The 27,014-nt window shown below is 48.5% G+C and overlaps 1 protein-coding gene across 4 annotated transcripts in view; it reads right to left on the bottom strand.

Annotated features, from left to right (window-relative positions):
- Csmd2 (CUB and Sushi multiple domains 2) overlaps positions 1 to 27,014 on the bottom strand; it is a 546,763-nt gene that overhangs the window by 341,873 nt on the left and 177,876 nt on the right. For all 4 annotated transcript variants that reach the window (XM_074080637.1, XM_074080638.1, XM_074080635.1 and 1 more), the window contains exons 4-5: positions 18,913 to 19,107; positions 5,380 to 5,587 (exon numbers count right to left, since the gene is read on the bottom strand). In XM_074080637.1, the coding sequence (XP_073936738.1) occupies positions 5,380 to 5,587; positions 18,913 to 19,107 (403 nt within the window). The remainder of the gene's footprint in view (positions 1 to 5,379; positions 5,588 to 18,912; positions 19,108 to 27,014) is intronic.

Genomic DNA, 27,014 nt, shown 5'->3' with positions numbered 1-27,014 from the left:
CAGCTAAGGACATGGAAGGATGGTCCAGGGTCCACATAGAAAGTCCACACGTGGGAAAGAGCACTGGAGTCCCCACATGCACACCCCACAAACACACTCCTACAGCTCGCACTTCCTCTGACCTCCAGGACAAGCCTGGCTTCAGTTCTGAGCACAGATCAGGCCCTGGCTCTGCCACCCTCCCTGCTCTAGGAAGAAGTCAACCACTAGGTTGAGGCAGGGAGAGATGAGGGTCCAGTGGGACCCCCCCCCCCAGCTTCATGACCAGAGACAGAGAGGGTCCCAGCAGAGATGTCATGCCCTCTCTGTCTGTCTCATAAAGTCCCATTGTCCCCTTGAATGTCTACTCCACATTGTGTCCCTCTCCCTCTGCTCTCTGGGTCTGTTGGGGCAGGAGTGGAGTCAGACCCTGAGCACACCTGCTCCTAACCCAGCACAGAGTAGCCCATGAGCTGAATTAGTGGGATTGGTTTCTGCTTCTCTGCAGAGAAACTCATTGGCCAGTCTGGGTAGAGACCAATGCTGCTGGGATGGACCTGCAGAATGTGGTCCTGGGAAAGGTTTAGAAAAAGGGTCTCCTTCAGTCCACCCACCAGTTGGCCTCCTCCGAGTTTCCAGCCAATTCTCCTGGGAGCTGGATTAGTTGAGGCAGCAGGCTGTGCCATTCTGCCTGGTGAGATGCTCCTGGGCTGGGAAGCTGAGAGTGGCCTTAATGGCACCACCAAGAATGGGCCCCAGGAGGCCCTGGGCTGCTAGTGATGCCTCATCTTCCCCTTTTCCTCTCAGAGTGAGGCCCTGACTGGTGCCCATCCCAGGAGTGTTGTACCTACAAGGAGCCAGGCAGTGGTACTCATGTTTAGCTCTCAACATGCTATATAGATTGTATTATGAGTCCCATTTTCAGGTGTGGAAACTGAGGCTCAGAGGGGCCAGTGAATGTCCCAAGATGACACAACTATTAAGAGGTAAATCTAGGCTTTGAGGCCAAGTCTATTTGACTCCCAAGTTGGCTTCCTCTTCATCCATGACAAGACACAAGCTGGGCATGGTGTTGCATGCCTATAATCCCAGTACCAGGGAAGTGGAGGCAGGAGAATTTAGAGTTTGAGGCCAGCCTGGGCTACATAGTGATAGTGTTTCAAAAACCAAAATTTAAAAAAAAACAAAAACAAAAAAATCCAAAGATGCTGACATAGCTCAAGGCCTAACCTTGAAATTGCACTGCCCTCCTCCCATGTTGGCAGAGGGGATGTCTGGCTTGCTCTCCTGAAGGATGCTGAGCATGAGACAGAGCAGGGAGAGGCTCTGGTCTCATGGCCTCTCAGTTGCCTTCACTTCACTGACTTCTCCAGCAGTGGAGAGGCCGGCTCTATAATGGGCAGGTGATCCCCTTTACTCATTTCAATAGCATCCCTATATCCTCCAGGGACACTCTGGTATTAAAAAGGTCTTCTGCTTCTCCAGTCCCAACATTCTGAATACCTTCAGGGCCTCATAATGAATTTGGCAATGGTGAAAGCACTTTCCATTCATGTGAGGGACAGGCACTGGATTCCATGATGCTCAAAGCCAACTGATCAGGTGAGAGCAGAACAAAGAGAGACACCCCCTCCATCCCTGAGAAGGATCAGTGAAGAGAATCTAGCCTCTAAATTGAGTTTCAGTGAACTGGAGATGAAGTGTGTGTGTGTGTGTGTGTGTGTGTGTGTGTGTGTGTGTGTGTGTGTGTAGCTGGGTGCACTGTGTAGGTGATGGGGTATATAGTCAGAGAGTAAAACCAAATCTACTGCCTGACTTGGTCAAGCTCAACTCTTGTTTATGGTCAATCTTACACATACAAAGCAATAAAGAGGGGAGAGCAGGTTTAAACACAAAGGGATGCTCTGAGTAAGTCAGAGCAGCTGGCTCAGGGCTCACCACAGTGATGGCCTTTTCCTGTACAAAACATGCGCCATGGGATTCCCAAAGGCCAGCAAAGACCAGCAAAACAGAGACCAAGTCTACCAACAGATGTCCATGTACCATCCAGTACTGGTGATGGGCATGCATGGCTGTTTCTATGCACCCCTTGCCCCCCATTTTTCATGAAGTCAGCACAAGGTTTCCAAGTGATTACTTCCTGCCACATTCTTGGCTGGGAGTTGTTCTTTGTTTTATGAAATAATGTGCTGAGGAGTTGGCAGGTTTTCTTCTAATAGCCTTACTTGACAAAATAAAAGATTTCAACCCTAGGTTCCCACCATTCTTTTGCTAGTCCATGAGATCCAAATAACTGGAAACCCTTAATTAAATCTCTACCATGGATTGCTCACAGGGGGAGAAGAGTGGAAACTGAGTCAGGGACAATGCATGCCCCTTCCCCTCTGAATCACCAGGAACCTGCTGCCTGGTGAAGATGGTGAGTGAAGATGGGGACCTCTGTCTTCATAGGTAAATTGATGCCCAGTTTGTTAAAATCCATCTTTTTCTAACATAAACTGCCGTCTCTCCATGCCTTGGCACAGAACTCAAGAGAACAGCCTGAAATCTTAATGTATGCTAATGAAAGCAGTATACTCATAAACCAGCAGCATCAAATTTTCACAGGAAACCAGGGAACCATAAAAGAGAGGGGCCAGGGAGAGAAAGATTCTTCCCATACATACGTCCTGAGCCTCTACATTTGTTTATCCATAATTGCTATGCAAGTATAAATTAGAACAACAAATACATCCTGCCGGCAATGGTGACCCCAGCCCTGTAAATAATTATAATTTAATCTTATGGCAAAGAGTTCTGAGTGACTCCCCTAATGACATCCTCTGCTTAATTCCTTTCCCACCGAGTGACTTAATAGGAAAAGGAATGCTCTTTCAGGTTGGTTTCAGTCCAGAGGTTTGGACAAGGTGTAGGATCAAAACCTGGGCAGAAACTGCAGGAGAACTTTTGGCCCATGGACAAACAAGTGAGTCAAACAGGCCTTGAGATGGGAAGAGAGGGAGCTAGTAAGGATATCCATCTTTGCAACTATTTATAGAAGCAAAAACCTGGGAAAAACCTAACATGAGACCCAGTAAGTCAACTATGCACACTTACGAGGGAGTGCTAAAAAAAAAAAAAAAAAAAGCCACAAAATCACACATGAAGCATGTTGCAGCATGCCATCCTGGCTGAAGAGACAGGCTTTGGAGTGGGCCTAATCTGTGGCACAACCCCAGCTCTGCTTCTTCTTCGCTGTGTGACTTCAAGTGAATAGCATAACCTCTTTGGGCCTTATTTTCCTCATCTATAAAGGGAGGAAAATTATGTAACTTCTTTCGTAGGATTTTTATGAACATGAAATGAAACTGAACTTAGAATTGGCCTGATACCTATTGATAGTCAGTGCTGAATAAATAATATTTTCATCATATTTATATATATATATACATGTATAAATTATATATATATATATATAATATATATAATTTTCTTCCTTTTCTTTTATTGGCAGTACTGGGGATTAAACTCAGGGCCTAGCATTTGCTAGGCAAACACTTGAGCCATGCCCCCAATTCTTTTGCTTTTAATCTGTTTTCAGATAGGGTCTCACACTAACTTTGCTTGGGCTGGTCTTAAACCTTGATCCTCCTGTCTCTGCCTCCCCAGTAGCTGAGGTCACAGGCGTAAGCCACCATACTGGGCCTATACCCATTATATTTTGGAGGCATCTGTAATGACATAAGAAAAAAATTCATGATACCATGTTAAAATACATGACGAGCTATATTAGGATCTTAATTTTGTAATAGTAAATATATAAATATATATATATATATATATATATATGTATATAAATAGCCAGCTAGCTTGATCTCAACCAAACAAAAAGGTCAAAGGAGAGTCCAGCACAATCTTATACTCATTTTTCTCTAGCTTTGCTATTTTCCACATTTCCTACAAGAGGCAAGTGTGTTCCATTTGCAGTCAGAAAGATCAGTATTTTACAAACAGAGGCAGTGGCCCGAGGGGCTACAGGGGATTCTAGACTACTGAATGCCCCATGTCTCTGAGCCCCTTCCTAGCTGGAGTCATGGGCACTTAAGAACACCAACCTCCACCACAGAACAGAGCAAGTCTTCACCTATGCTTCTCGCAACCTTCCACATCCAGGGCAGGAAATGACCTGACAAGCTCAGGCCAGCAGGCCTCTTTGCCCCCAGGTGAGCTCACCTCCCACGCTGTACCAGGACACTTAAGTTCCTCCCAAGTTAGGCTCAGATTCAAGACCTGTGTTCACAGGTCCCTTCCCACTTCAGCCTTCTTAAAGAGCCACCCCTGACCCCTGCTGCAGATCTGTCACATTTCCTCATCCCACCATGAGCTCCTCCAAAGACCATGTTTCATTTAAGCAGGGATCCAGCTCATGGTAAACAGGAGGCATGAAATCAGAGAGACTCCTGCTTCCTTCCCTCCCCTCTCTCTTCCTCTCTCCCTGCCTACCTCCCCACCCCTAACTGCTTTGTCTTCTGTCCTCTCCTGACTTTTGAAGCTGTCTAGTTCCTGCTTCACCCAGGATCCTCAGTGGTGACTCCCTCCTTGGGCACGGAGTCTGGCAGCCCCTGGCAGACTGCAGCAATGAAGGCCGAGAAGACATCTTCACACATCCCCTGCCTGATACATATGGGAACACATCCTTCCAAGGGCTCCTGATGTGCCTACCACTCCCCTGACATTCTCATTCTGATAATGCAGCCACAGTGAGAACACAGAGCATGTCCTAAGCACCACACCAGCATGTGTAAGGCCTGTCCCAGCTGAAAACTCCACAAGCCACCCTCAGCTTGGGCAATCCTGTGAGTCTAAGTCTGGCAGACACTGAGAAAGGGAGGCTGGTAAGCATTCAGCTGTCCATCACCACCTGGCCCACCAACGCCCAGGAACGTCCAGAAGAGCCTCACTCTTTGGCAAAGCTGGGATGAGAAGAAGGTCCAAAGGCAAGACTTACCAATGTCTTCCATCCTGGCAATGGAAAAACAATCTCCCCTTAAGGTTCTGTCTCTCTGCTGGATGCTCTGTCTATGCCATCCAGCAATGGAACAATATTCCCAAAAACTTACTGACAGCCTGTCCACCTCCCTAGAGCAGTTTAGTCCTAACTCAAGTTACTCAACAAGACCCCCATGAAATTGCTCAGCAAGGACAGGATTCAAATCAGGTAAGAAAATCTGTAAATTTTGTAAAAATCTGTAAAATGTACCCTGCGAATGTTAAATTTTCACAACCCACAATTGCTCATTGAGATGAGCTGCAGAGTCTAACCACAGGGATAATGAGTGGCAAAGAGGCTGCAGGACCAGGCACTAAGGGGACCATGTGCATCCCAGGAGTGCACAGCTGCAGAGGCTAGGGGATACTTACCACAGGGAGGAGCCTTCAGTCCCTGTGACTTCCAGAAAGTCGTACCCATCCTCGAGCTGGAAGTCGATGAAGACCAGGGCGATGGTGTCTCCCAGCTCGGCCAGGATGGTCCATGTGCAATCGGCATTGTTGTGGTACTCAGAGGGGAAGTGGGGGCTGGAAATGATGCCACTCTGTCCTCTCAGGGTCCCACCACAGGCATCATCCGCTGTGGGCACAGAGACAAGAAGCTCCCGTGAGTGGTCTGGTTCCTAGGCCCTGATACAGCAGGATTCGTCTATGGTCCTGGGATGTGATGGACGGACTGTACAAATAACAATGATACGAACACTTCTTTAGCCCTTCACGAGTGCCATGCACTGTTGTGAGAATTTTAGATATTACCATTCTTATTTAACAGAAAAAAGAAAGCCAAGCACAGGGAGGTTAAGTAACCTGCCCTATGTTACACAGGGCTGAACTCTAGCCTAGCTGAACCCTGGCATTTGAACCCTAGCCCAGGCCCAGTGAGCACATCTTAACCACAGTACCACACTGCTTGGTGATAACTCCGAGGCAGGAAAAGCCAACGGTTAAGTTGACTTCCATGTGCACAACTGAGGTGAGCAGGGTGTTGCTTCCCAGCGGGTCTCAGTAAACCTCGGATGTGAAAAAGCAAAACCAAAACTCAACCCAACTGCCTGGGATAAAACCTGAAGGACATCCCAGGCCTGACACACACGGCAATCTTTCTTCCTTCTCTGCTCCCAGCTCTGTGATGTTCCGGTGCTTCACATTCAGACCTTCTGCCCTTGGCTCACCTTGTCCCTCTGGACCTCCTTTGCCCAGAGTAACTGTCCTGAAGCTTCCAGTGTGCCTCTCGGTGGCTCTGATTCCCTGGACCTTATAGTATCTGCTCTCCCCTCTGGGCTCCTCCTACAGATGTGTTCGGCTTCACACGCTGTGCTCTAGTTTCTGAGCACCGGGACTTCCCAAGGCAGAGAGTATGTCTAAGTCATCCCTGCGGCAGAACCTGGTGCAACCTTGCTGCCCTGGCCTAAATCCCAGCTGAGACTTAACATTCAGAGAAGACCATAGGAGGAACACACTCTGACATGCAGAGGGTAAGAGCACTGGTCTTGAAATCCCTCACACGTCAGAGTGGTGACCTTGGACAAACTACCTACACTTTCTAGGCCTGTGCTCCTGGGGCCCATATGCAAGTCAGGAATTTCAATGTGCTTCAGCACACACTATTTCACACAACATCAGTACTAAATTGGGTACTAGGGGCCACGGTAAAAATGGTAAAAGTATTTACTGAGCACTCAGCCCTGGCACTATTCTAAGTACTCCTTGTGTTTCATTTCATTTGTATTATGACTCCGTGTAACACATCGTACGGGTGAGGAAAACGAGTCACAAAGAATGCCAGTCACTTGCCAAAGGGGACACAACTCACGGTGATTGAAAGAGCTGAAATTCTGAGCCCTATGGCTTTTTGTCTCCCAAGAGCACAGTTTACACTTCTAGGACATAATATAGCAGCAGATCACTTTGCTTGTGAGTCAGTTTTGGAAGGCTTAACAGAAGAGGTGTCATTAGAGTTTGGTTTTGAAGGATAAATAAGAGTTCACTAGACAGACAAGAAAGAAAAGGGCATTTCGTGGAAAGGGGACTCATGAGCACAGAAATAGGAAAGTGCAAGGAACGTCCAGAATGAAGAGCTCCAGATGTATTTCCACAGTGGTGAACAGAGAGGAATAATGGGACAATGAGGGTGGAAATGTAGAAGGGACCACATCCCAGAGAACAGTGGGCTAAGGAAGTTTAGAAGCAGTACAGCACACTGGAAAGAAAATGGATTTGACAGCCCAGAAGGTCTATATTTGCATTTAGGCCCCACAATTTCCCAGTGACCTGGAGCTTCGGTGGTTTCTTGATACAATGGCTTGCTGTGAAAACTGAAGGGATGGTGAATGTGACAATGGCTGGTGTTTGCTGGTGACTGGTGTATGGCAGCTGCCCAATGAAGGCTAAGGTAGCCTTTCCCTTCCACTTCATCTTGTAAAGAAATATGACTAAACTTGCATTCTAGAACGATCCCTCTGACAGGAACACAGGGGCAGCTCATGTCAGAGAAGCAAGCAGGATGCCCTCTGCAGGACACGTCACCAGTCCCAGTGAGGCTGGTGAGATGGAGCTTTGATCCTGGGAGGGACACAGGAAGCAGAATCTACAGAGCTGAGTGACTACAGGGGAGGTGCGGCGTCCTGGCTGCCGGCAGGAGCCTTGGGATGGAGGAAGGTGCTTTTTCTGGCATGGTGTGGGGGAGGGTAGTACCCCAGTGTGGACAGAAGACAGGAGGCCGGTTTTGGACACCTAAGCTGGTGCACCTGCAGGGCATCTGAAGGCAAGACCAGGTTCAAGGCAGATGGATGCATTGCAGCAGACCAGGCAAAAATGAAAGTGACTTTGCATAGTGGCTCTGAACTCGTCCTACTACTGTCATCCTTCAAGGTCAAGTGGCCATGAGGCCATTTCTAAACGCAACTCCTACGCAAGCACACACATGAAAGAGCCTCACTCTAAGCAAGGGCTCAAAGATGCTGCTCTCCCACACCTAGCTCCCGAGCAGAGGAAGGGATCTGGAGAAGGTGAAGGTGGCCAGTTTCATCCCTTCCTAGCAGGACTGTCTGAACATGCAGCTGGCAGAGAGGACAAAGCAGGAGAGCAAGAGCTGTATTTACTGCACAGTGCCTGGAACACAAGGTGAGGCCCCTGGCTCTGTTCTCCTCTCCCCTCCTTCTCTTCTGCCCTGAGACCTGGGGCCCAGACCCAGGAAGGAGAAAAGGAAGATAGACAGGATCAGCTTTGCTTAGCTTTAAATCCAGTTCAGTGGCTCTGTTTATTTGTTTTATCAAGTTGCGTGAAACTTTCACCCTGGGTATCTCTCCAGCAGTATGAAGTCAGAGGCACAGCTTGCCTCCTTCCATGTAAAGAAATTTGGAGATAAGCCACAGGAGCCAGGCAGCGAACAGGAGATTTGTCAATTTCGTACCTGGCAAGCACTGGGCTGCTGCTCCCTAGCACTTGTCGCTGGCCCTGTCCACACAGGTGGACCCCTGCAGAACCTGCCAGGACGGGTTAATCTGGATGGCTCTGGTGTTACAGGAATCATGGAGAAGGAAGTGACATTTATCCAAATCTTGAGAGAGGAAGTGGGAGGAGGGGAGAAGAAGGACAGGGCTCTGGTGGAGGAAGAAGGCACAGGAGCAAGGGGCCTGGGAGGGCATGGGTGTAGGGAGTGACCTGCTGGCACTGTGATGAAGACACAGGGTGCACAAGCTGAGGCCTGGGAGTCAGAACAGGAGGGGAGGGCAGAGGTCTGCTTTGGATGTGGAGACAGGTACAGGCAGAGTGAACTCTAGATGTGAAAGGATAGAGATGCAGAGAGGGCCAGGGAGGAGGAAGAAGAAGGGTCAGCAGAGGGTATGTGTATGTGTGTGCGGGGGGGGTGGCTCAGGTGGAAGGGGCCAGGGCCAAACCAGCTCCTGCAGGAGCCCCAGTAGCTGCAGGGACTTGACTTCAGGACTGGTGGAGGACAGTCTCCACCCAGGCCGTGGTCCACACCATCTCAAATCAGTGGTGCCTGTGCATCCAGGAGGATGACAAGATGCCAGAGGGGAGCAGGGCTGGAGGCAAAACAACCCCAGAGTCCTGCATCCATTTCTAGCCTCAACCCACCCGATCTGCCTTGCTCCTCGCCTCCCAACCTGGCCTATGTCCAGCACTCCCTGGCTTGAACAGGATCAGCATTATGCACCTACCTCTGTGCTTAGGGCACGCCTGCTGCTCCTGCTGTCCCCCCATCCCTCCCTGGGATCCCATTCTGTCATCCTAAGGCTTCTACTGCTCCTGTTCAACCTGTGGTCACATCACGCTCTGTCAAACAGCCAAGCCTCCTCCTGCCTGTCCATGCGGCATGCTGAGGCCAGAGAGATGCTGGAAAGACCTGATGTTCCATCTCGTAAGAACCCTCCATAGCTCCCACTGTCACTCAGGATCAAGCAGAAAATCCCACGGCTTATGAGGACCCGAGTGGACTTCTGCATCCCAGGCTCTCTCCCTACCCTGCTGCCAGCAACCACACTGGTCTCATCCTGGCTCCTCTATACACCGTGTGTCTCTGTACTCCAGGGCTCTGATTTATTCATTTATTTATTTTCACAGTGCTGGGGATGGAACCCAGGGCCTTGCACATAGTAGGCAAATGCTCTACCACTGATCCAGTCTTCTCCTCAGTCTGAGAACTTTTGAAGGGACTATTTTTTCTTTTTGGAACCTTCTCTATGTCATTGGGCATTACCTGGCCCCTCCTCTGCTTTTAGGTCCCAATCTAAGTGTCACTACCTGGAGGATCTTTCCAAAAGGACCATCCTCCTTCCTATGATATGCATCAGAGCACTGTGTGCATTCCCACAATTATACCTAATACTTAACTGACATCATCATTTGTTTAATATCCAGACAGGAAACTCCCTGAGAGCAGGGGCTGTGACTATTCTGTCCTAGGTTCTAGGATTTCCTGATATACAGCAGGCACTCAATGAATACCTGATAAACAACTAAATGAAGCAGGAATTTGAAGCTCATAGGTTATGGAACTTCTCACGGTCACACAAGAAGTGGCTGAGTCAGGGTTCCTGTGTCTCCTCCGTTCTAATGGATCTCCCTGCTTCAAGCACTTGGTTGAGCCATCCTAAGATTTTCACACTTGCCAGTGTCAGTCCATGACTCCTGGATAGCGCTGAAACAGAGGAGCTGGCTGCTCCTAATCCTCTGGCCAAAGCCACAGGTCCACTCTGAAGGTGCCACCCCAGCCTCTTGGGCTCCCCTGGCTCCAGCACCATCCCCTTTTGATTGAAGATGCTATAAAAGCTGTTTGGAGATTTTCTCACAATTTAAACAAGGTATCGTATTTCATGGTTACAACTTTGGAGTCATAAAATATAACCTTCAGCTGACACCACAGTCCTAAAATATTCATCTCCTTCTTCTCTGGCAGTGGGCCTTCTGCAGTGCCATCAGGCCATGCGTTCCGAGGGGCAGGTGCATTCTGCTGATCGTTGCCTTTCCAAGTTTATGGCTTTATTTATGATCAACTTTAGGTTCTACTGAAGTCTCTCCAATTAACCATCATTTTAGAAAACTCTTCCTCAGACCCCTCTGCCATCTGTTAACTCTACAGTGACTCGTACTTCTGGGAGGGATAAAGGAACATTCACGTTAGGCCTCCTCCATTTCAGGCAATCTCCAGTGAGCCATCTTGAACACCTGAGAGCTCTGAGATCCTCAGCATTGGCTTGCTGTCCATATCCTCCCTCCCTAGTCCCTCAGCCTCTGAGGAAATGAAAATGCTCAGAGGCCCTGGGGAAGAGGCCGTCATCTTGCAACTCCAGTGCAAGATGGAGAAAATCAGGGCATGGGTGTCCCAAAATCACAGCCCTGCCCCTTTCCTTCTGCATGGTTCCACTTCCCTATCCATGCTGGGACTCCAGGAATCACTCAGCACCTCAGTCCTCTCTTCTGGAGCTCTGGACTTTGCCTCTTCATCTGTAGCTTTATCAAAGACATTGCTTCATCAAATTAGGAAATTACCCCCGGGTGTGGTGGTACACACCTATAATCTCAGCTACTTGGGAGGTGGATGCATTAGGATCAGAGTACAAAGCCAGTCAGGGCAAAGTTAGTGAGACCCTATCTCAAAACCAGAATAAAAGCAAAGGGACTGGGGCATGACTCAAGTGGTAGAGCACTTGTCCATGAAGCACAAGGTCCTGGTTCCACTCGCAGAACTGGGAGTACGGGTGGGGAGAGGGTTACCAGTCAATTGCTAGAACATTCCCATTGCCCCAGTTCCTTCCCCAGGTCTCCCGAGGGACTACAGACAGGACTTGGTGACTGATTACAAAGCTTTTCTTTGTGGTGTCCCCATCATGGGCTAGGCATGTTTCTTCCACATGCTCTCACTGAACCCTCGAACCTCCTGAGAAAATGGGCACATCTCCCCCATTTTACAGATGAGGAGATGGAGGCTCAGTGACTTTTAAAACTTACCCACAGCCACATAGCTATTAATGCCTGAGCCAGGGTTTGAACCCAGGGCACACCAGTACCCACCTGTTTGTCTGCTTCCCAGGCCAGGGCCACTGGTATGCCTGACCCAGCTGCTTAAGCTCAGGGTAGGTGGGCAAGCCCTGGGTCAGGCTCCTTCTTTAATAAGGAGGAAAAGAGGCATCTCACTGCTCCAGGCTTCGGTCCCCTCACTCGTAAAAAGGGGATAGCAATCCCTTAACCTCTTAGGGTTTTGTGAGGATTACACAGGGCCTGGCATGTACGGCTCCATGAGTGCCAGTCAGTAGTGGCTGTAGAGTGATCATCACGACAGCTGGCACTCACTGAGTCCTTACTATGAGCAAGGTAAAATGCTTTAAGCATTTATCAAGGGATACCCATGTCCATCTGATGAAGTAAGCAGGGCCGTTGCTCCCATTGATAGACAAGGAAACTGGGACACAGAGAGGTTGAGTAACTGGCCTAAAGTCACTCAGCCAGTAGGGCCAATTGGCAAGGCTGGAACTTGAATCCAGGTGATGGGACTTCAGCCAGCATGGTGTGAAGTACATTAGCAATGGCAAAGGTAGTAGGGAAAGTACTAGGGATCCCAGTAGTGGTAGAAAGACCCGATAATGAGGAATAATGAGGAATGGCATTAGAGGCCAGCGTCGTTCACCCTTAGGGCACTCCAGGTCCATGCTGTACCCTGCGAGGTGTTTGGTACCCTCTGCGTGTTGGTTAATTTAATTTACACAAGGGGCCCTCTGAGCAGAGCCCAGACCCTTTGCTGTCTTCATTCCTGCCCAGGATCTATTCTTTCCAGCGACCTCATCCTCCCGCTAGTTCAGGACCCTCTCAGCTGCAGAACCAATCGATACTCCCACATGGGTGGCTCACAAACTTTACCCCGGCAAAGCCAGTTCTCTTGACTCTTGATGGCATGGCGCTTGCCCCTGTCCTGGTCACCCCCTGCTCACCATCAGCATTCCAACCAAACCAATCCTCCAGAAAGAGCCTCCCAGCCAACCCTGACCCTTCAATCCCCAGCACCTATATCCAATCCATCAGCAAGACCTATTGACTGAACACAGTCCCACCCCAAACCCGTCTCTCCACTTCTCCCAAGGCCACCTTGAACCAGAGTGTGCATCGCCAACCTGGCCGCCTGCAACAGCAGCCGCCTGACTGGTCTTCCTATTGTTTGTATGTGTCTCTTGCCCAACTACAGTCTCACTCCCTTCCAGCATCCAAAGTGAGATTTTTTAAAGAGTAAATTAAATCAAAGCAGGCCTCTGCTTGAAAACCTCCCCTGGATGCCCCCTGAACTTAGAACCAAACCCAATTCTCACCCTGCTTTACACAGCCCTGCCCTTTCCACCCACTTCTCATCCCCTTAAGTCACAGGGGCCTCTTTTCTGTTACTCTACCATCTCAAGCCTTTTCCCACCTCTGGACCTTAGAACTTGGTGTTCCTTTTGCTGGGAATGCCCTTTTTCAAGTCTATACATAACAGACTCCTTCTTGTCATTTAGGACCCAGCCTACCTGTCACCTCCTCTGAGTGCTTCTCTGATGGCTCCATCTAAAGCAGCCTTCCTTACCATGAGCTACTTGAGGTAGTCAGTAAATAAGGATTGATTCCATGATGGCTGGTTCCAGGGCAACAGAAAGTTATTGGATCACTAAGTGAATGAATGAGGAAGCAACCAGCCCTGTAGGGTTGCTATTTATGTCCCAACTTTAAAATTCAGAGAAGTCTAGCAGCAGTTTGGTGACCACATAGCTCTGAACTAACATATCTGGGGCGAACCAGGGCCCATCTCACACCAAGTCCTGCTCACACCCAGCACTGCCTGTTTCCCTTTCTGCAGGTTCCTCTCTCCAGGCCAGAACATTTGGAATAAAGTCTGGCACTTGTCATCCCAGATAGATGCCCGTTTCCCCAAGTCTGGTGGCAGCTGGCAGTTCTTGGCTTGGATCACCAAGGCCAGTTTCCTCTCCACCACCTGCCTCTTGGACCCCAGTGTATCTGAATTCCCTTCCTTCCTCCCAAGGCCTTCTTTGATTCAAGGCCAGTGACAGGCTACAGAAATTCACATCATCTTCATCGTGTGGATCAAAGAGGTTGCCACAAAGCTCAGTATCTCCCAGGGACCTGTGCCTTTGAAAATGTGCTCAGAGTGACACAGAGCAAAGGGAGGTCACAGGCCCTGCCCTTTGCCTCAGCCAGCTGGACCACGCCTCTAAAGGCAGCAACCTTGGTCTGGGCTTCCATAAAGGTTGGCCTCACCCCTGCTCTATCCCGATCCCAGCTGCTTGCTCTACCCTCAGTGTCTATGCTACAACCCTAGGCCAAGTGCCCCTTTCAGCTGGCACAAGACATTTCCTGGATGGAGCACACACACACACACACACACACACACGCACACACACACACACACACACACACACACACAGAGCTCTCCAATCTGCTCATAAGCTTTGGACTAAAAGAGTGTGGGCCACTCAGGGCTGCAGGGCAGGTGAATAATCCAGCCCAGAATGTTGGTGGTGTGCCTGCTGGATGCTCGTGGGGAATGAGACCCATCCAGGCAGTGGTTCATTCAGCAAATATTCACAGACTGCTGCCCAGTGGATGAGGTCTATCCACTCACAGCTACACTTGGATTACATTCATATTGAGTTTCCGTCTTGAACAAAAGGGTGTGATATTCATCGTGCTGCAGAGAGAACTGTGGCTCATGTTTCACAACTTAGACCTGCCATTTCATTTACTCTCATGGTTCCTATTGTATCTCCATGTCACAACTATGAACACCATCCCCAGAAGATCAAAGTATGAAGGGTAACATCCCAGGAACAGGGCGCAGGTGAGGATGCTAGAGAGAGCTACAGGAAAGGAAGAAAGACCAAGAGGCTCTTAGCTCATCCTAAGCATGCACCCTAAGTGCGCTATGGCGTGACTGCAGCTCCTGGTGCAGGCCAGGCACCTGGTGAGCTTGGCCTGGGCAGCTTGGCCTCCAGAGGAAGGTCAGTTTGGAAAATCACTTTCAGACAAGCACAGCCATTATTGAGGACACTTCTCAGAATACTCTTACAGCTTGTAGTGAATTAGGATAGAGAATGGATCCAAAGTGCTGTGCGTGGGGCGCCTGGGAGGTGGAGAGTAATTTTGTTTTCTTCTAGTCTTTGAGCAGAAGTACATCTCAACCCCCCCCCCCCCCCCAGGCAGCAGGAAGCCTCAGTGAAGCACTTCTGAAAGCAGACTTGACCTGCTTGGCCGGCTCCCCCGGTGTGTTGGGAAGGGAGCATCCTCTGTGCGCTCAGATGGGGACCACTTCAGAGGGACACGCAGAGACTAGAAAGGCCTGTCTGGGAGTTTTTCTGGGAGGGCCTGTGTTCCGTGCTAAGGAAGCAGAACTTGACCCTGTCAGGGATGAAGAGCCCCCAATGAGATCCTGAGCAACGGGTGATATTGTTAGATCTGTGTGTTGGAAAGTTCTTGCCTGTGGTAGAGAATGGGTTGGGACATGTGGTAGCTGGGGGCTAGAAAATGACTATCTAAAGAGGGACACTGCAATGAGGCCCGTGGAAGAGGAGGAGGCCAGACTGAGGAGTGGCCAGTGTGGAGGGGGTGGGCCAACATGGAGCAAGGAAGGTGAGAGCCTAAGAAGCCCTGCTCTGCCTGGCTTGGCCACCTTGGGGCAGGCAGCACACAGAACACATTTGGTGAAAAGCAAAAAGTTTGGCTTGGAGCACTATTCACAATAGCCAAGTTATGGAAACAGCCAAGATGCCCCACTACTGACGAATGGATTAAGAAAATGTGGTATTTATACACAATGGAATTTTATGCAGCCATGAAGAAGAATGAAATGTTATCATTCGCTGGTAAATGCATGGAATTGGAGAACATCATTCTGAGTGAGGTTAGCCTGGCCCAAAAGACCAAAAATCTTATGTTCTCCCTCATATGTGGACATTAGATCAAGGGCAAACACAACAAGGGGACTGGACTTTGATCACATGATAAAAGCGAGAGCACACAAGGGAGGTATGAGGATAGGTAAGACACCTAAAAAACTAGATAACATTTGTTGCCCTCAATGCAAAGGAACTAATGCAGATACTTTAAAGCGACAGAGCCCAATAGGAGAAGGGGACCAGGAACTAAAGAAAAGGTTAATTCGAGAAGAATTAATTTAGAAGGTAACACATATGTACAGGAAATCAATGCCATGTCAACTCCCTGTATAGCTACCCTTATCTCAACTAGCAAAAACCCTTGGTCCTTCCTATTATTGCTTATACTCTCTCTTCAACAAAATTAGAGATAAGGGCAGAATAGTTTCTGCCTGGTAGCAAAGGGGTGGGGGGGAGAGGGAGAGGTAGGTAAGGGGTAGGAAGGGGGGAGAAATGACCCAAACATTGTATGCACATATGAATAAAAGAAAATAATAATAAAAATTTTTTTTTAATTTAAAAAATAAATTTTAAAAAATAATTTATTAAAAATAAATAATTATTTAGACATGTTAAATAAAATAAATGTTATACAACATTAAAAAAAAAGTTTGGCTTGGGACAGGTCAAATTTGAAGCCCATGAAGGAGAGGTTTAGTACAGTATTGTTTCCAGCCTGGTGGGAAGCTTTGGACAGTGAGTCTCACAGCAGATGAGAGATTCCAGGAGACAGAACAGGTTCCCAGAGAGGAAGACAGGCTTGGCCCTCAAGCATTTAAGGAAAGGAGGAAGAAAAGTCAGTGAGCAGGAGAGGAGTTACTATCAAGTGAGGAGCTGAAAGAGATGCAGGAGAGATTTGAGAGCGAATTGTGTCACCAAAGGTACACAATTCTGCTGGCCAAATGTCACCGCCTCAGCCTGCTCCTTCCCACCTAAAGGCCAGCACTCACTGCACCCATGGCCAGACACACAGATGCTGGACTGTGGAGATGTGAGCAGACCTGGCAAAGGAAAACCTTGGTATTTTAGCATCCAGTCCCAAAATCTCTTTTTAGGGTGAGAGTTCTTTGTTCAGCCATCTGATACCTAAATGGCTTGAGTGGGAGGGGAGGTATGAAACTGTGAGGAAGTGACAAAACTGAGGAGGTCAGGCTTTTGTGCCTAGGGAGTGGATGTAAGTCCTGAAATGAGGTCAACACGCATCAAGATGGAAGTGGCTGGAGAAAGAGGAAAGGGGGCCATGCACACAGAGCCAGAGAGAAGCTTGTTGGGAGAAGAGGTCAAGAGGCTTTCAGATTCATGATTGCTCCTGCTTTGGCCCTATTGAAGGGTAAAAGCTACACAATGCCATTGGCCTTCAGTAAAAGATGGGCTACATGCCCATCCTTTCTGTTTCTGCTTGATCATTTTTTCTTTTTGTCTTTGAATTTTGGAGGGGGGGAGATGAAGCAAGAAAAATGGAGCAAATTCTCAACCAAGGTTGGCAGACAAGGAAAGTAAGGTATGGCCTTCAGTTCGAGGTTCTGAGGAAGCAGAAGCTGATGAGATTCCTGGAGCTATGGGAGGCAGAGCGGTTTCGCCATTTTGGCCTGGGCTCTTGGTGGGAGTTCTGCAACACTGCAGGAAGATGTCCCTCTGCACCTGACGCCTGGATTGCATTCATGTTGAGTTTCCGTCTTGAACAAAAGGGTGTGATATTCATCGTGCTGCAGAGAGAACTGTGGCTCAGGCTTCACAACTTAGACCTGCCTCATGGTTCCTATTGTATCACCATGTCGATACAACTATGACACCATTCTCAGAAGATCTGAATATGAAGGGTAACATCCCAGGGGCAGGGTGCAGGTGGGGATGCTATGAGGAAGGGCAGATACACCTGCTTCAGGCTGTGGTCAGGCAGCACATGGTTACACACCTGTGTGAAGGGGCCAAGACCCTACCCGACCTGCTTGGTCATTCTTGCTGGCAGTCTCCTAAAGAGAGGCAGATCCCGAGATAAAGGGGAACTCTTGTCCCCTTGGGCTCCACCAAGGAGCTGAACCAATTCCCCTGGCTGAAGAGGGGTAAACAAACATGAAGTCAGATGGATTGGTTGTGGCTTGCCTGTGGGGAGAGAATTCACAGCTGTATATGTACTCAAGCAGGCAGGGTGCTAGGATGAATTAACTTTTTCTGCCATGGGGATGGGAAGAAGGGAATAGGTACGGATGCCAAGTAACTCTCGTCCCTGTGTCAATAATAAAAAGGGTGGTCATATGGCAGGAGGAGGGAGCTGTGAGTTCCAGAGCTGGTTTGTTGAGAGTAATTGCAGAACAGCCTCCTCCAAGAGAAAAGCAAAACTTGACCGAGAAGAGGAACTCCTGGTCCAAACATTTCTCAAGTCCTTGAAATGCTCCTCCCAGACCAGTGTCTGGGTGTTCTTGGGCCACAGAATTGAGAGGTAAGAGTTTAGGAAGGAAAGAGTGGTCAGCAGAGTAAAAGGCAACGGGAAAGGTAAAGGATGTAACATTTCCCATCTGATTTGGGAATGGGATGCAGAACCCTGGGGGTTAAGATTCTCTGCAGAAGAATCATAGAGGGGTGAGGAGAGAGTACAGCCTGGACAGTGCTTCCAACGCAGCTCTGGATGTGTGGTCAATGTAGGCACATATTGTAATTATGCATATATGCAACGTGTATTAGAAGAAAGAGGGAAGGAAATACACAAAAATCATGGTAAAAATGGACATGAGTTTCTTCTCTATTCTTTTCTGTATTTCCTAAGCTTTTTAAAAGGATCATGTAATTATTTTCAGCATCAGGTAAGAATCAATGAAAATCAACTTAGAAATAAGCCTGTCTAGGATGAGTGTGGGGGTGGCAATAAGGAATAGGCTGGGAGTAGGGTGACCAATGTCCCAGGCTGAGGCATTTCCAGGATGTGGGACTTTCAGAGCTAAAACTAGGAAATTCCTGGGCAAATGCGGATGGTAGGTCACTCCAGCTGGGGGTTTTATTGGGGTAAATGGGTTTTGAGAATATTTGGAGGCTGGGAGAAGGAACCATGAGTAAGGAAAGTGGTTTTGTTTGTTGGAAACAGAAAGGAATCATTACGAGAGTGAGGTCATAGGACGGCTGCTGAAAGAGCGATCTATGCTCAAGAAGAGCAAGGCTGTCTAACATAAAGGAACCAGATCTGATGCTTCATCTAAGGGGGGGGGACGGCAGAAATAGGTCTGTCGATGTAGGGGAAGGAAAGCCTGGGAATGAACACCTGAGGGCTAGGAGGGCAGGTGGGGACTGAGAAGTCCTAGGAATACCTGGGGACCCTGAAGACCTCTGTGACCTCCCAGACATGGGCTTCCCAGAGTGGGTACTCCATGCCCCACTGGGGGTGGGTGGTATGATCTCCCCCAAAATTCAGATGGATCCCACAGGAAGCCCAACATCCCTCCCAGCCACCGCCCACTGTCGATTTCCTCTGGCCACTTACCTCTACAGGAAGGAAGGGGAAAGTCCCACGTGGCACTGTTCTCCAAGCCAGCATGGCAGGTGAGCACCGCGTGGCCCTCCAGGAAGAAGCCAGGGTTGCAGCTGTAGCGGACTTTGTCACCAAGGTTGAAGGCTGAGCCCTGCTGGACACCGTTGGGCAGCCTCCCGGGGTTCCCACACGTGTGGCTGGGGAGAACTGTGAGGAGGAGACAGGCAGTCAGTGAGCAGGCCACAGCCTGGCCATCCTGCATCCTAGCAACACCTCTGGGCTAGTCAGCCTCTCAGGACTCATGTCTTCTGCTGGCCTGAGCCCCTCTCAAGGCTGCTGATCCCTGAGAATGGGTTACATGCAAGACGTTGGCATTAAGGAGGTGTCACATGCGACATCTGTAATCAGACATCCAGCTTCTCTGCTTTTTTCAATGTGCAGCCTTGGGTGTGAATTGTCTTGATCGCTTCAGATGCAACCCCAAGGAAAAACTTGAGTCTCTCAGGCACCATTGCCAAGAGCACATCATAGAGTAACTGCTCATTAAATCCAGTGTCCTTTCTTTCATGTGTGCTCTGCCTGGAGGCAGAGGCTCCTTGGCCCAGGGGTTCAGGGCAGCTGGTACTGGAATAGGCACAGGTGAGAAGACAAGAACTGGCATCCTCAATCAGCCTGACCTGATGAGAAAAGAGGAAATGGGGATCTGGGGAACACAGTGGACAGGTGCGGCAATGGGAGCTGGTTGCGAGTGTGTTGGGTCAGAGTAAGAGGGCATCGGAGGACAGTGCGTGTCACTTGTTCTCCCTAACCCAGATCCTGCTGCCCCTGCCTTTGTCCAGTGTTGGAACACCTCCTACCCCAAAGTTCACACCTCCTACCATTCTAGGACATTCCACCATCCCCATAGGGATGGATCAGCCCCACCCAGGAACTATTCAAGCCCTTCTTCATGAATTTCCCAGCCATAGTTCATCAAGTCCTCTCTGAGAGGTCAGCAGCCAGATGTTGGAGAGAGAACAGTGTCAGGAGCTGTGGGTACCTGGTTCACATCTCCACCCCATGGCTTGCTCCCTATGGTTCCCTGAGCAAGTCTCTTAACCCCTGTGCCTCAGCTGGGAATCACAAAAGCACCTTTCTCCAAGATTGTTGTGGGAATTAAATGAGTTAAGGTATGCAAAGCCTGAGGCATAGTGAGTGCAACACAAGTAACTGTGCTCCCCAGTTCATTGGGAGATATGTTCCACTACAGACAGGCTAAATGGTATAGTAGGACAGGGACCAGGCAGGGGACCAACTCCAAACCTGGGGGGTTAGAGGGGACTTTCTGGAGGGGCAATATCTATGCAGAACTCTGAGATATTGGTAAGAATTAACATAGCCAAAAAGAGTGTTTCAGGCAGAGAAAATTACATGTGCAAAGGCCCTGAGGCAAGAGGTAATGTAGGGGGCCATGGAACCTGGAGGGTAGGGTGGCAAGGATCAAAAAATGAAGCTAGCCAGGCTGGACCCTAAAAGGCTCCCAAAGTCCTGCCAGTACACTCTTCTGCCCATGGTGCTGTTGGCGCCTGCCTTCCTAGGACCCCTCTACCCACCTTGGTGGTCTCATCCATCTGAAAGCCAGCCTTCTCTCGTCCTTTCTCCTCCCTTTCTGGAGGAAACAGCTTGGTGGAGAGGAAAATAGCAGACTTTGGACTCATCCTGATATGGGTCTGAAACTAGGTGCCATTATTCTGCTGTGGCCTGAGTCACGTGGCCACCTTGAGCCTTAGCTTCCTCAACCAAGAAAGGAGTGAGAACGGTAACATCCAGGGCTTGGGCGGGGGGCGGCGGGTGGTAATGGTCACAAATGCTGGATGCCTGGTTCATAGTACGTACTCAAAAAACTGGCCAGTGTTGTCATTCCACTGGCCATAGGACCATAAAGGCAGGGGCCTGGGCTGGTTCAAAGGTGTACCCTAGAGACTAACAGTGCTTCACCCTTGTAGGGACACATTTGTGTGCTCATCCATTAGTTTGTCTGAAGTTTATTCATTCACATATGAACTACTTAGTGAAACAAAAATTTATTGTGGTCCTACTGTGCTCAGTGTTGGGAATACAATGGTGAACTAGGCAGAAACGGTCCCTATTTTTGTGGGATAATTTTAAGGACCAAAGAGCTCTGCCCTCTTCGTCTCTACCTCTGACATGTGAGATGACCTCAATGAAAGGATTTATCACCCTGTCTGTTGGCCCAGCTTAGCATTTCCTATGATCTTCCACTGCTGGCTGGGTTGGTGTTTCCCATGATCCCCTGCTGCTGGCTTACAGGGAAGACAGTCCTTGTGATGTGTGTGTTTGTTAGTGTTGGGAATGGAGAGGTGGGTCATAGAAACATTTGGAAAAGAAAGCAAGCTCAGGTGAGGGGAGGGAGCCAACAGGGGAAATGGGCTAAGAACTGGTGTAGAACTAACGTTTCATTTTCCGCAACAAGATGCAAAGACCCAATTTAATTAAATTACTAATGTCAAATTTTTAATGAACCTGCTTCTGCTTTGGGCTTTCTTCCTTCAAAATTAATGACTGGAACATCACTATAAATAAAAGTCAATTCTTTTTCAAAAGTCACTCTCAAATGCTTACTGCTCTTTACTTAATGAGCTATTCATAATCAGACCACTCTGACCTAATGCCACATGCAAAGAATGGGGCCCGTTTCCAACCGCACCTTTTTATCCCAAGCCCCCATCCCAAGAGGCTGCACAGTGAATGGAGAGCAGGCAGGTCTAGAGCTCTCAGAGGCCTGGATTCCACTCCCAGCCTGACCACTTCTGGCTGAGTGAACTTGAGCTGTAACTTCACTTCTTTGGTAAAGGGGTGTCAATGCTTCATCTGGAAGTAGAGATCCTTTTTCTTCCTATCTGGGACTGTATTAGGGCTGCTGTAACAAAGCACTTCAAGCTAGGTGTCTGCAAACAGCAGAAACTTTCTGCCTTACAGTGATGAGAGGTCAATGCTGAGGCAGCCTGCAGGGCCATCCTTGCTTTTCTCCTACTTCTGGTTGCTTGCTGGCAATCTCTGGTGTCCTATGGCTGGGAGGTACATCCTCCAGTCATCCAACCTCCATATGGGGTCTGCTGCTGCTGCATCTATGTCCAAATTTTTTTTTTTTTTGGTGGTACTGGGGTTTGAACTCAGGGCCTCTCACTTGCTAGGCAGGCACTCTACCACTTGAGCCACACCCCCAGCCCTTTGTGCTTTAGTTGTTTTTCAGATACTGTCAGCTTTTATTCCTGGGCTGCTATCCTCCTATTTATGCTTCCTGTCTAAGTGGGATGACAGGCACATGCCACCACACCCAGCTTTTATTAGTTGAGATGGGAGTCTCTTAAACTTTTTTCCCAGACTGACCTAGAACTAGCTCTCCACCTCCCAAGGAGCTAGGATTACAGGTGTGAGCCACCATGCCTAGCTCAAATTTTCCCCTTTGACAAGGATATCAGTCTGTTGGATTAGAGTACATTCCAGGGACCTCATCTTAACATGATCACCTACAAAGACCCTACTTCCAAATAAAGTCAAGTACACAGGTATTGAGGACTAGGTCTTCAACATATCTTTTGAGGAGATGAAATTCAGCCCATCAGAGTGGGCTGTTGTGGAGATTAAAGTTAGACTTACAATACACACTGCCGAGTGCCTGGTACATTTCTGGCGATGGGCTAAAAGTTCACTTTATTTATTCCTCAAAATGAACCTGTAGGATATGTATGAATCAGTCTCACTTTGCAGCTGATAAAGCTAAGGCACAGAAAACTTAAGTAACTCACTTGCCCAAAGACACACAGGTGGTCAATGGCAGAGCTAGAGCAAGACCAGGTCTTTCTGGCAGTATCTGTGTTCCTCACTGGTAGGTAGCATTCCTTGTGACAGAGGCCCAACATCCCTGCACACAGCAGGTGCTTAATAAATGAGAATGCCCTTCCTCCCTACATCCTTCTGGGACAGCCACAAGACAAAGGGCGATTACTTGATTGTCCAGACTGAAGAGTCTGATTTTCTCCCAGTCTGATATGCCAATCCTGTGCTTTTTTAATAATGTCAAGGGCGACACTTAAAAGTGTGGTCCTTTGTTGTGTGTCTAATGAGCAGCTTGCTGGACAGGCGTGGGAGATGGAGATAAGCCACGAAGAGAAGCCTTTCTAAGGCGCAGTCTCCTTTGATTTTTTTGTTCTGTTCGTGTGTTTTTTTCAGCACAGATATTATAACCGTTCATGCTCTCCTGTCTATAAAGCTTCCCTTTGATTGCTTACAAAATGAAGAATGGGATATTTACATCCAACGCAGCCCAGACGATATTATTAAAGCAAAGCCTGACATTGAACAGTTCCATTGTAGATTAGCTGTGGGGAATTTTGCCCCTTCTACACAGCCCAGCTCTTGCCAATCAACAGTATATTCTCCATGGTTGTGTGACAATGACTCTCCTCTGTGGCTGAAGTGCAGCAAAAGCGACATCATGCCTTGCTTTGTTTTTAATTTGGGACTTTGGCTCCTGTATTACAATGAAGAGTCATTTATGCTCTCTGGACAAGTATCCTCCATGTTTTCATTTCTTATTCTCCATCAAGGTACTCGATTCATCTCCACGGCCATATGAGGGATGCAAAGTGGCTGAGCGGAGAGCTGGGAAGAGAGATTCAGGCAGAAGGAGCTGGTCTTCCCACAACCCCCAGCGCGCAAATAAGAGACGGAGCCATGTGTGTGAGAGGGTGCGTGAGCATGAGTGTGTGACGGGGCTGAGCAGCCCGTATCTTTTGGTTCCCCGCATCGTGCTAGGCACATCTGAATCACACACGATCTCTTCTCATCTTTACAACTTCTGTGTTCTTAGCCATTTGGCCTCTTAACTGTAACTTGTCGCCCTGTGTCATCCTCAGTGTCAAGTGCTTTGAATATATTTCTATCCCCAGAGTGCTGTCTGGACTTGCTGTCTCCGATTCCTCTCTCTCACATTTACAGATTTATTTTACAGGGCTCATTTGAGCTATATTGTTACGGATTATATATACGTTTATATACTATGTTATATATGACATACTTTAATGTAATAGTTAATATAGTTGATATAAAATATATACCATATATATAATATATGGCAAGGTATAGTGTATGTCTGATACATGTATTTGTTGTTTATTTGTTTTACCTCACTACAATGCACACTCCATGTGGACAAGCCTTTTTTTGGTCTGTTTTTATCAATGCCCCAGTGTGTAACAATACTTTGATAAAAGTTTATAAAATGACTTAATGATGTCATTTAACCCTCTGAACAACCTGTTGCTAGAGATGCTATTTATTCCTCGTTGAGATGAGCATGCTTGCCAGAGAGGCTGGGGCACTTGCCCAAGGCTGCACAGCTCACTGCTGGGTGGAGAGGCAGGTGCAGGGCTGCTTCTAATCAGCACCTGTTTCCTGGGCCCACACATCTTCCTCCACACCTGGCCCTTCTCAAACATCCATAGAAACCTCCTGAGAGGGACGCACACCCATTCTCTTCACAGGGAGGGCTGGGTGACAGCTAGGCAAGCTATCCTGGAACTTGTCCTATACATTCTCTGCTACCTGTCAATTAAGCCAAGACAGAGGAGCCAGGGCCTCATGGGGTGGCACCTGACCCCTACAAAGAGTCAGCAGGCCCTGTCTTGCCTGGCTTCCCCTGACCCTTGTCTGACAGGAGCCCTCCCCAATGAGCCTGTTCTTGCAGCTCAGGTCTGTGGTCTTTGCAACCTGCAGCAAAGCTCCTGGGGAATTTTACGAAGGTCCCAAAGCCTGGTCCTGGTCCCCAAACCCCCAAATCAGAGTCTCAAAGGTCAGGTCCGGCTGCTCCAGGAGACTGTGAGGCAGAGGACAGCCATGACGGTTGATAGCAGCTCTCCCAATAGTCCATCAGGTTGCTCTCACCAGGGCCTCCCTGATGGCTGACTTTTACTTCTGAAGGCAGCAGCCTGGCCTCTTCCTGGCATTTCCTGTCCCACGTAAGTCACAACAGCCCCACCATTCCTTCTCAAGTGAAGATTTGCCCTCTCTCCTCTGGATGCCTGTGCCCAGCTCTCCCCATGCTGGCCTTGCTGTCCCCGAGGCACTGTCCCTGCTGATGCCCGAGTTAATGTTCTAGAATACCGAATTCCCTGTGGCTGTGCTCTATGGACACTGCCAGGTGCTCAGGTGCCGAAAGTGGGCTCCCTGCCACCTGGAAGGGAGGAGAAGGGAGGAAACTGGGATCCTCTCCATCGCTGTCAAGATAAATGAAGGCTTGGGCTCACGCAGCTCCTATTCTTCTGTGTTCTGACCTCTGCTGATATTTGCTACCTTCTCTCCTGCTCCTGTCTCATTCCGTTCATCATTAGGATTCCAAGCCACAGGTTCCTCACATACACCTTGCTTTTCTCTCAAATTCTCCACCTAGCAAGCTCCTACTCACCTGGCAAGGCCACAAGTAAATGTCACCTCTTCCATGAAGCCCTCCTTGGCGTGTTGTATAAACCACATCTTGACAGAAATGTAAAAAATGTCGTAATGCCATTGGTATTGGCTCCCAGAATGCTGGAACTCCTGGTCCACTAACAAGGCGGGCTCACGCTGGTCATTTAATTAATTTTGCAATCTCGTAAGACCACATGCCTGGAGTTTTGGGGCTCCTCTTGTGGAAGTATGTTAGGGTTTCACTTGCACTTCAATTCCCGTACTTGCCAGACAGCCTTGTAGCTCTTCCTTTCTCTTTCTTCCTTTCCCTCCCTCCCTTTCTTCCTCTCTTCTTTCCTTCCTTCCACATTCTGGCCTTTCAACAGCAGCTGAGCCTGCTTGTAATTATTTCTTTAGGTGTCTGTTTGCATTTCTGACTGTCCCTGGGGCATTTGATTTACCATCTGTTAGGACAAGAGTGTCCAGTATGAAAATGAATTATTAAGTGAATTAAATATATATATATAAATAAAAATATACATTATATAAACCATAAATCACATAGATGTATGTGTGTATATAAAAGCAATAAAGCAGTGCTGGTGGGTGGCAAACTTTAAATACCATCTGTGTCTCAACGCCCTGCGTGCCCTTGTGGTGTGAGAGCGGCCAGTGGTGACGTGTGCTCTGATGAGACTTTATTTACAACACGGGCAGCAGTCCTTGGGCCCCAGTTTGCTGCCCCTGCAGTAGTGCTGTTTGGTCGTGTGTTTAGCTCAGGTGTATGATTTATGTCCTCATTGCTATTCTTTAGCTTGTGATTACAAATCCCACTGTTGCCAAATAGAGTTGAATCTTCAACGCTGAAGGGTCACATGGTTAGAAGTGGAATAATAACAACAGTCTCCTCTTGAGTGTCTAACAGGACCTGGCATGCTGCTCAGTGCTTCGATTGCATTCTTTAGTTTGTTTCACCCAGAGAGAGGTGCCAGAACTGCCCCTCTTCACAGGGGGCAGAACACCCCACAGGCTAGGATCAGAGTGGGGTTGAAACTGAGCCAGATGACCTCAGTGCCTGTGCACTTTGCCAGGCAGTAACCTTTACCTCCAGGGATTCCAGCTCCGTGTTTGCATCACTACCTTCGTGGCATGGGGTCAGCCCTTCACAGTCCTTCTCCCTGCCAGGCCAAGAGCAGGCCTGACCCACACCCATCAGAACTCTCATCAGTCCCTGTCCCCAGCCCAGACCAGCTGGGCTACAAAGAAACCATCACCAATGACACCAGAGAGAGAGGCAGAGTGGGAACCCTAGTACCTCCCTAACCACGGGGCCATGGGCGCACTCCTTCACCTGGGGTTCTTTAGAATCAACACCAACAAGGGACACCACAGGCCCCAGAATAGGTGTCAAATAAAATACAAGACACTCAGTTGAATGTGAACTTGAAATTATCACAAATATTCATTTGGGGACATACTTATGCCAAGAATTACTTGTTCTTTGAAATACAAATTTAACTGGGTGCCTCTTGTTTTAATTTGCCAATTTGGCAAACCTGACCAAGGGAGAGTGGCCTCCTGTGTGTCAGACTTTAAGGTCTTAAACAGCTGTTTCTCTGGGGACATGAGAGGAAGGATGGGGAGGAGCTAGCACCTGCCTGAAGGAC

This window comes from Castor canadensis, chromosome 7 (genome assembly GCF_047511655.1).
Source record: "Castor canadensis chromosome 7, mCasCan1.hap1v2, whole genome shotgun sequence".
Classification (NCBI taxonomy): Eukaryota; Metazoa; Chordata; class Mammalia; order Rodentia; family Castoridae; genus Castor; species Castor canadensis.
The sequence above is the reverse complement of the archived record's forward strand: the minus strand, read 5'-3'. Positions and strand labels throughout refer to the sequence as shown.